We start from the raw sequence: 9,534 nt of genomic DNA, 5'->3' as shown, positions 1-9,534 counted from the left end.
CTGTCCCCCCGCCTCTCCCCGTGCATCCCGGCGCATTCCCGTTGTTTCCCCGCCACATTCCCGTTGTTTCCCGTTGTTTCCCGGTGTTTTCCCGGTGTTTTTCCCTCACCATTCCTGGCAGAACCGGATCCCCACGAAGCCCGGCTCGTACGCGCCGTCCCCGTCCATGGCTGCGCGGACACGCCCCTTTCCGCTTCCTTTCTCATCCCATTGGTCAAACTACCCGTCAATCACTTATATTCCGGCTTTTCATTGGTCACTTCTCCGTTGGACCCGCATATGCCTTATTTCTATTGGCTGACTCTGTTTACCCCGCCCATTCCTCATTTAATTGGCCTATTAGCAGTTAGACCCGCCCTACTCTTCTTCTTATTGGCTAATTTTCTATTTTCCCCTCCCTTTCTCTCTTCCTATTGGTCATCCCTCATTTGCCCCGCCCTTTACGCTTCTATTGGGTGATTGTCTCTTAGTCCCGCCTCTTCTCCATCGCTATTGGTCTGGTTGCGTCACGTGACCTCCTCCGCCCGCTCTGATTGGCCGCTCCCTCACCGGTCCCGGCTGTGGCGGCCCGTGAAGGTTCCAGAAGCGGCTCCGGTTCGGGCGGGCCCGGAACCGTTCGGGGCTCCCGGTTCGGGAGACCCGGAGGCTCCCGGAGGCTCCCGGAGGCTCCCGGAGGGGCTCGGGGAGCCGCCGGAGGAGCCTGGGTGTGTCCGGTGCTCCCGGTTCGGTTCCGGTGGGGCGGTACCGGCAGGGCCCGGTCGGTACCGGAGCCATGAACGGCGGCGGGGCCGGGCCGGGCCCGGTGTGGCTGGCGGTGAGCAGCTCCCTGAACGCTTTCCGTGCCTGTAAACGCTTCTCGCCCGCGCTCACCATCGCCGAGCTGAAGGTACCGCAGCGGCACCGGGAACGGGGACCGGGAGAACGAGAATTGGACCCGGGGAACGGAACCGGGATAACGGGAATGGGACCGGGATAACGGGAACGGGACCGGGATAACGAGAATTGGACCCGGGGAACGGAACCGGGATAACGGGAACGGGACCGGGATAACGAGAATTGGACCCGGGGAACGGAACCGGGATAACGGGAATGGGACCGGGATAACGGGAATTGGACCCGGGGAACGGAACCGGGATAACGGGAACGGGACCGGGATAACGGGAATGGGACCGGGATAACGAGAATTGGACCCGGGGAACGGAACCGGGATAACGGGAACGGGACCGGGATAACGGGAATTGGACCGGGATAACGGGAATTGGACCGGGATAACGAGAATGGGAACCGGGATAAAGGAGCTGGGCCAGGGGAACGGGAACGGGACCGGGATAACGGGAACGGGACCGGGATAACGGGAACGGGACCGGGATAACGGGAACGGGACTGGGATAATGGGAATGGGCCGGGATAACGAGAATTGGAGTGGGATAACGGGAACGGGACCAGAATAACGGGAATGGGATCGGGGTAATGGGAATGGGACCGGGATAAAGGAACTGGGCTGGGACAACGGGAACGGGACAGGGAGAACGGGAACGGGACCGGGACAACGGGAATGGGAGAACGGGAATGGGATCGGGATAACGGGAATGGGTCTGGGATAATGGGAACGGGCCGGGATAATGGGAATGGGACTGGGATAACGGGAGTGGGACCAAGATAACGGGAATGGGAGTGGGAGAACGGGAATGGGACCGGGATAAAGGAACAGGGCCAGGAGAACGGGAATGGGAGAACGGGATAATGGGACTGGGAGAACGGGAATGGGACTGGGATAACGGGAATGGGACCAGGAGAACGGGAACAGGCCGGGATAATGGGAATGGGAGAACGGGATAATGGGAATGGGACCGGGATAATGGGAATGGGAGAACGGGAATGGGACTGGGATAACGGGAATGGGACCAGGAGAACGGGAACAGGCCGGGATAATGGGAATGGGAGAACGGGATAATGGGAATGGGATAATGGGAATGGGACCGGGATAGCGGGAATGGGATAATGGGAATGGGCCGGGAGAAAGGGAATGGGAGAATGGGAATGGGACCGGAATAGCGGGAATGGGAGTGGGAGAACGGGAGTGGGAATGGGATAACGGGAATGGGCCGGGATAACGGGAATGGCAAAATGGGAATGGGCCGGGATAACGGGAATGGACCGGGATAACGGGAATGGGATAACGGGAATGGGCCGGGATAACGAGAATGGGATAACGGGAATGGGCCGGGATAACGGGAATGGGATAACGGGAATGGGCCGGGATAACGGGAATGGACCGGGATAACGGGAATGGGAGAATGGGAATGGGCCGGGATAACGGGAATGGGCTGGGAGAACGGGAGTGGGACTGGGATAGCGGGAATGGGAGTGGGAGATCGGGAATGGGATAACGGGAACGGGCCGGGATAACGGGAACGGGCTGGGAGAACGGGAGTGGGACTGGGATAGCGGGAATGGGAGTGGGAGATCGGGAATGGGATAACGGGAACGGGCCGGGATAACGGGAACGGGCTGGGGATAATGGGAATGGGACCGGGATAAAGGACCTGGGCCAGGAGAATGGGAACGGGTCGGGATAACGGGAATGGGCTGGAGCTGTTCAGCACCGAGGACGAGCCCTTGGGGACGCTGGACTGGGACTGTCCCAATGTCCCCAGTGCCACTCCCAGTGCCATCCCCAGTGTCCCCAGTGCCACTCCCAGTGCCACTCCCAGTGTCCCCAGTGTCCCCTCCCAGTGCAGGCTGGAGCTGTGGTGGGGTCCCCATGTCCCCCATGGAGCTGGAGCTGTTTGGCACCAAGGACGAGCCCTTGGGGACACTGGACTGGGACTGTCCCAGTGCCACTCCCAGTGTCCCCAGTGCCATCCCCAGTGCCATCCCCAGTGTCCCCGTGTCCCCTGGCAGTGCAAGCTGGAGCTGGTGGTGGGCTCCCCGGCCTCGTGCATGGAGCTGGAGCTGTTCGGCGCCGAGGACGAGCCCTTGGGGACACTGGACTGGGACACTCCCAGTGCCACTCCCAGTGTCCCCAGTGCCATCCCCAGTGCCATCCCCAGTGTCCCCAGTGTCCCCAGTGCCATCCCCAGTGTCCCCGTGTCTCCTCCCAGTGCAGGCTGGAGCTGTGGTGGGGTCCCCCATGGCGCTGGAGCTGTTCAGCACCAAGGACGAGCCCTTGGGGACGCTGGACTGGGACTGTCCCAATGTCCCCAGTGCCACTCCCAGTGCCATTCCCAGTGTCCCCAGTGTCCCCAGTGTCCCCGTGTCCCCTCCCAGCGCAGGCTGGAGCTGTGGTGGGGTCCCGCGTAGAGCTGGAGCTGTTCAGCACCAAGGACGAGCCCTTGGGGACACTGGACTGGGACTGTCCCCGTGTCCCCAGTGCCACTCCCAGTGCCATCCCCAGTGTCCCCAGTGTCCCCAGTGTCCCCGTGTCTCCTCCCAGCGCAGGCTGGAGCTGTTGTGGGGTCCCCATGTCCCCCATGGCGCTGGAGCTCTTCGGCGCCGAGGACGAGCCCTTGGGGACGCTGGACTGGGACTGTCCCCGTGTCCCCAGTGCCACTCCCAGTGCCATCCCCAGTGTCCCCAGTGCCACTCCCAGTGCCATCCCCAGTGTCCCCGTGTCCCCTCCCAGTGCAGGCTGGAGCTGTGGTGGGGTCCCCCATGGAGCTGGAGCTGTTCAGCACCAAGGACGAGCCCTTGGGGACACTGGACTGGGACTGTCCCAACGTCCCCAGTGCCATCCCCAGTGCCATCCCCAGTGTCCCCAGTGTCCCCAGTGCCATCCCCAGTGTCCCCAGTGTCCCCGTGTCTCCTCCCAGCGCAGGCTGGAGTTGTGGTGGGGTCCCCATGTCCCCCATGGCGCTGGAGCTCTTCGTCGCCAAGGACGAGCCCTTGGGGACACTGGACTGGGACTGTCCCAATGTCCCCAGTGCCATCCCCAGTGTCCCCAGTGCCACTCCCAGTGCCACTCCCAGTGTCCCCAGTGTCCCCTCCCAGTGCAGGCTGGAGCTGTGGTGGGGTCCCCATGTCCCCCATGGAGCTGGAGCTGTTCAGCACCAAGGACGAGCCCTTGGGGACACTGAATTGGGACTGTCCCAGTGCCACTCCCAGTGTCCCCAGTGCCATCCCCAGTGCCATCCCCAGTGCCATCCCCAGTGTCCCCAGTGTCCCCAGTGTCCCCGTGTCCCCTGGCAGTGCAAGCTGGAGCTGGTGGTGGGCTCCCCGGCCTCGTGCATGGAGCTGGAGCTGTTCGGCGCCGAGGACGAGCCCTTGGGGACGCTGGACTGCGACGAGGCCCTGCTGGGCTCCTACCCCGTCACCGACGGCTGCCGCGTGCACGTGGGTGTCACCGCGTGTCCCCCGCGTCCCCTGCCGGTGTCCCCGGGCTGGGGATGGCCCCGCTGAGGGACGGTGCCACCCCCCCCCCACCCCCGCAGGTGACCGACCGGAGCGGGGCCCGCGCCGGGCAGTTCGAGGACGTGTCACAAGTGGCCAAGTACGAGATGGCCGAGAGCGACTACGACAAGAGGACAGGTGGCCTTGGGGACATTGGGGACACTGGGGGGGTTGGGGACACTTGGGGGGCGTTGGGAACATTGGAGATGTTGGGGACACTGGGGACATTGCGGGGGTTGGGGACATTGGGGACGTCGGAGATGTTGGGGACATTGGAGGGCTTGGGGACATTGGGGACGTTGGAGGGGTTGGGGACATTGGAGGAGTTGAGGACATTGGGGATGTTGGAGAGCTTGGGGACACTGGGGACATTGGAGGTGTTGGGGACACTGGGGACATTGGAGGGGTTTGGGACATTGGAGGAGTTGGGGGTGTTGGGGACATTGGGGGTGTTGGGGACATTGGGGACATAGGAGGTGTTGGGGACACTTGGGGACATTGGGGACATTGGAGGGGTTGGGGACACTGGGGACATAGGAGGTGTTGGGGACACTTGGGGACATTGGGGACATTGGAGGGGTTGGGGGCATTGGGGCCATTGTTTGGGGACATAGGAGGTGTTGGGGACATTGGGGACATTGTTTGGGGACATTGGGGGTGTTAGGGACATTGGGGACATAGGAGGTGTTGGGGACATTGTGGTCATTGTTTGGGGACATTGGAGCTGTTGGTATTTGGGGACATTGGGGACATTGGGGGCTGAGGACATCGGGGACACTGGGGACATTGTTCCCTGTGTTGGGGACGTTGAGAGTTGGGGACGTTGGGGCTGTCGGGGACATTGGAGATATTTGGGAGCGGGATCAGGAACGGGATGAGGAGTTGCACCAGCGTGTCCCCAAAGTGCCACCCCCTGATGTCCCCTGATGTCCCCCCAGAGTCCATGAGCTCCTGGGGCTGCTGGGACCGGGAATGGGGCCAGGACCGAGAATGGGAACGGGACTGAGAATGGGACCGGGAACAGGAATGGGAAGAGGAGCGGGAATGGGAACGAGACCAGCGTGTCCCCAAAGTGCCACCCCCTGATGTCCCCCGGTGTCCCCGCAGAGTCCCTGCGCTCGTTCCTGCGGCAGCGCTCGTGGGGCCGCTGGGACCGGGAATCAGGACAGGACTGAGAATGGGACTGGGAATGGGAACAGGAACGGGATCAGGAGTGGCACCAGCGTGTCCCTGTCCCCAAAGTGCCACCCCCTGATGTCCCCACAGAGTCCCTGCGCTCCTGGGGCTGCTGGGGCCAGGAACGGGATCAGGACTGGGGACAGGAACGGGAATGGGAACGGGAACGGGAGCAGGAACGGAAACGGGACCGGGATCAGGAATGGGAAGAGGAGCGGGAATGGGACCAGGACCAGCGTGTCCCCAAAGTGCCACCCCCTGATGTCCCCTGGGTGTCCCCACAGAGTCCATGTGCCCCTGGGGCTGCTGGGGCCGGGAACAGGATCAGGGCTGGGGACAGGAACGGGAATGGGAACGGGAGCAGGATCAGGAATGGGAAGAGGAGCGGGAATGGGACGAGGACCAGCGTGTCCCCAAAGTGCCACCCCCTGATGTCCCCTGGTGTCCCCACAGAGTCCTTGCACTCCTGGGGCTGCTGGGACCGGGAATGGGATCAGGAATGGGACCGGGAATCAGGACAGGACTGAGAATGGGACTGGGAATGGGAACAGGAACGGGATCAGGAGTGGCACCAGCGTGTCCCTGTCCCCAAAGTGCCACCCCCTGACGTCCCCCGGTGTCCCCGCAGAGTCCATGCGCTCGTTCCTGCGGCAGCGCTCGTGGGGCCGCTGGGACCGGGAGCGGGAACGGGAACGGGGATGGGATTGGGAATGGGAACGAGACCAGTGTGTCCCTGTCCCCAAAGTGTCACCCCCGATGTCCCCACAGAGTCCCTGCGCTCCTGGGGCTGCTGGGACCGGGAATGGGATCAGGACTGGGGACAGGAACGGGAATGGGAACGGGAACGGGAGCAGGAATGGAAACGGGACCGGGATCAGGAATGGGAAGAGGAGCGGGAATGGGACGAGGACCAGCGTGTCCCCAAAGTGCCACCCCCTGATGTCCCCTGGTGTCCCCGCAGAGTCCCTGCGCTCCTGGGGCTGCTGGGACCGGGAGCGGGATCAGGGCTGGGGACAGGAACGGGAATGGGAACGGGAGCAGGATCAAGAATGGGAAGAGGAGCAGGAATGGGAACGAGGCCAGGGTGTCCCTGTCCCCAAAGTGCCACCCCCTGACGTCCCCTGCTGTCCCCGCAGAGTCCATGCGCTCGTTCCTGCGGCAGCGCTCGTGGGGCCGCTGGGACCGGGAGCGGGAGCGGGAACGGGACCGGGAGCGGGAGCAGCGCCGGGCCCAGGAGGCGGCGGCCGCGGCCGCGCTCCCGCTCGGCTCCCGCTGCGAGGTGCGGGTGCCCGGCCAGCCCTGCCGCAGGGGCACCATCGCCTTCGTGGGTGCGTGTCCCCCTCTCTGTCCCCTCTCTGTCCCCTCTCTGTCCTTTCCCGGGGTGGAATTCCCGCTTTTTTCACGGTTTTTGGGGGTTTTTTTTGCTTTTTCTCTCTCCTTGAAAAGGCGAGACGGATTTTAAGCCAGGCTTTTGGGTGGGGGTGCGCTACGATGAACCGCTGGGCAAGCACGACGGAAGGTGAGGAGGGCTTGGGGGGGATTTTGGGGGGTCCTGGAGGGATTTTGGGGGGTCCTGGTGGGGATTTGGGGGGTTTTTGAGGGATTTTGGGGGGTCCTGGTGGGGATTTGGGGGGATATTGGGAGGTCTTGAAAGGGTTTGGGGGGGTATTGAGAGGTCTTGAGGGGGTTTGGGGGGATTTTGGGGAGTTCTGGAGGGATTTTGGGGGATCCTGGAGGCATTTTGGGGGGTTTGGGGGGATTTTGAGGGATTTTGGGGGATTGGGGGGGATTTTGAGGGATTTTGGGGGGATTTTGAGGGATTTTGGGGGGTCCTGGAGGGGATTTGGGGGGCCCTGGAGGGATTTGGGGGGATTTGGAGAGGTTTTGAAGGGGTTTGGGGGAATTTTGGGGGGTCCTAGAGGGATTTTGGGGGTAGTTTGAGGGATTTTGGGGGGTTGGGGGGGATTTGGAGGGATTTTGGAGGGATTTTGGGGGGTCCTGAAAGGGTTTTGGGGGATCCTACGGGGATTTGGGGGATATTGGGAGGTCTTGAAGGGGTTTGGGGGCATTTTGGGGAGTCCTGGAGGGATTTGGGGGGGGTCCTAGAGGGAATTTGGGGGGATTTTGGGGGATTTCGGGGGATTTGGGGGGTCCTGAAGGTGTTTGTGGGGATTTTAGGGAGGTTTTGGGGGATCCTGGAGGGGATTTCGGGAGATCCTGGAGGGATTTTTTTGGGGGGAACACCTTGAGGTGTTTGGGGGGGATTTTGGGGGGATTTTTAGGGATTTTGGGGGGTCCTAGAGGGCTTTCGGAGGATTTTGAGGGGATTGTGAGGGATTTTGGGGGAATTTTGGGGAGATTTGGAGTGGGTTTGGGGGGATTTTGGGGGGTTTCGGAGGGCGTTGGGGCATTTTGGGGGATTTTGGGGGATTTGGGGGGATTTTGGGGGCTTTTGGGGGGATTTCGGGGGATTTCAGGGGATTTTGGGGGGATTTTGGGGAATTTTGGGGGGATTTTGGGGGATTTCGGAGGGAATTTTGGGGGGATTTCAGGGGATTTTGGGGGGATTTTGGGGTGATTTCGGGGGATTTTGAGTGATTTTGGGGGATTTTGGGTGATTTTGGGGGATTTTGGGTGATTTTGGGGGGATTTTGGGGGATTTTGGGGGATTTGGGGTGATTTTGGGGGATTTTGGGGGATTTTGGGTGATTTTGGGGGGATTTTGGGGGATTTTCGGGGGATGTTGGGTGATTTTGGGGGGATTTTGGGGGGATTTTGGGGGATTTTGGGTGATTTAGGGGGATTTCAGGTGATTTTGGGGGATTTTCGGGGGATTTTGGGGGATTTGGGGTGATTTTGGGGGGTCTCTGAGGGCTCTGGTCCCCTCAGCGTGGGCGGCCGCCGTTATTTCGAGTGTCCCCCGAAGTTCGGGGCGTTCGTGCGGCCGCAGCACGTCACGGCCGGCGCCTTCCCGCCCGAGGACGACGGCCTGGACGACGAGCTCTGAGCGCCGTGCCCGGAATTCCCGAAATTCCCAACATTCCCAAAATTCCCGGAGCTTTTCCCGCTTTTTTTGGGAAAAAAAAAGAAAAAAAATGGCCCGAAATTCGCCGTTTTCGCCTCGTTTTTTGGGGGGGAGAAGGAGAAAAATCCCAAAATTCCGGCTGGGATTCCCAAAATTATCCCGAAATTCCTTCCAGGATTCCCGAAATTCCCAAAATCATCCCAAAATTCCCAAAAGTATCCCAAAATTCCTCACAGAATTCCCAAAATTATCCCAAAATTCCTCCCGGGATCTCAAAATGATCCCAAAATTCCTGCTGGGATTCCCAAAATGATCCCAGAATTCCTCCCAGGATTCCCAAATTTCCTCCTGGATCCCGAAATTCCCAAAATTCCCAAAATTCCCGGAGCTTTTCCCGCTTTTTTTGGGAAAAAATGGCCCAAAATTTGCCATTTTCGCCTCGTTTTTTGGGGGGGAGAAGGAGAAAAATCCCAAAATTCCGGCTGGGATTCCCAAAATGATCCCAAAATTCCTTCCAGGATCCCGAAATTCCCAAAATGATCCCAAAATTCCCTCCAGGATTCCCAAAATTCCTCCCAAGGATCCCAAAATGATCCCAAAATTCCTCCTGGAATCCCCAAAATTCCCCCCGGGATCCCAAAATCATCCCAAAATTCCTGCTGGGATTCCCAAAATGATCCCAGAATTCCTCCCAGGATTCCCAAATTTCCTCCAGGATCCCGAAATTCCCAAAATTCCCGACTTTTCCGGAGCTTTCCCCGCTTTTTTTTTGGGAAAATTCGCCGTTTTCTCCTCGTTTTTTTGGGGGGGAGAAGGAGAAAAATCCCGAAATTCCGGCTGGGATTCCCAAAATGATCCCAGAATTCCTTCCGGGATTCCCAAAATTCCCAAAATCATCCCAAAATTCCCAAAATTCCTCCCGAAATTCCCAAAATTCCTCCTGG

The 9,534-nt window shown here is 60.3% G+C and overlaps 2 protein-coding genes across 2 annotated transcripts; both read left to right on the top strand.

The window, feature by feature from the left end:
• The first annotated feature begins 537 nt into the window (after positions 1–537).
• Positions 538–3,303, top strand: LOC119698539 (tubulin-folding cofactor B-like). Its single transcript, XM_038130512.1, has 3 exons — positions 538–886; positions 2,905–3,063; positions 3,271–3,303. Exons 1-3 carry the CDS (start codon positions 773–775, stop codon positions 3,301–3,303), a joined length of 306 nt encoding a protein of 101 aa, XP_037986440.1. The 5' UTR covers positions 538–772.
• Positions 3,304–4,162: 859 nt separating this feature from the next.
• On the top strand, positions 4,163–8,671 carry LOC119699828 (tubulin-folding cofactor B-like). Its single transcript, XM_038133815.1, has 5 exons — positions 4,163–4,332; positions 4,431–4,527; positions 6,702–6,893; positions 7,012–7,084; positions 8,455–8,671. The coding sequence occupies exons 1-5, from the start codon at positions 4,228–4,230 to the stop codon at positions 8,570–8,572; spliced, it is 585 nt and encodes a 194-aa protein (XP_037989743.1). The 5' UTR covers positions 4,163–4,227; the 3' UTR covers positions 8,573–8,671.
• Positions 8,672–9,534: the final 863 nt, after the last annotated feature.

The sequence above is a fragment of the Motacilla alba genome, chromosome 3 (genome assembly GCF_015832195.1).
Source record: "Motacilla alba alba isolate MOTALB_02 chromosome 3, Motacilla_alba_V1.0_pri, whole genome shotgun sequence".
NCBI lineage: Eukaryota > Metazoa > Chordata > Aves > Passeriformes > Motacillidae > Motacilla > Motacilla alba.
This window is presented reverse-complemented; position numbering and strand designations above follow the sequence as displayed.

Excerpts from the sequence above, each read along its gene's own strand:
- LOC119698539 (XM_038130512.1), top strand. The coding sequence starts at position 773 with ATGAACGGCGGCGGGGCCGGGCCGGGCCCGGTGTGGCTGGCGGTGAGC. Across the intron at positions 887-2,904 it reads TCACCATCGCCGAGCTGAAG|TGCAAGCTGGAGCTGGTGGT; the intron begins GTACCGCAGCGG and ends GTCCCCTGGCAG. Across the intron at positions 3,064-3,270 it reads CCATCCCCAGTGTCCCCAGT|CGCAGGCTGGAGCTGTGGTG; the intron begins GTCCCCAGTGCC and ends GTCCCCTCCCAG.
- LOC119699828 (XM_038133815.1), top strand. The coding sequence starts at position 4,228 with ATGGAGCTGGAGCTGTTCGGCGCCGAGGACGAGCCCTTGGGGACGCTG. Across the intron at positions 4,333-4,430 it reads CCGACGGCTGCCGCGTGCAC|GTGACCGACCGGAGCGGGGC; the intron begins GTGGGTGTCACC and ends CCACCCCCGCAG. Across the intron at positions 6,894-7,011 it reads GGGCACCATCGCCTTCGTGG|GCGAGACGGATTTTAAGCCA; the intron begins GTGCGTGTCCCC and ends CTCCTTGAAAAG.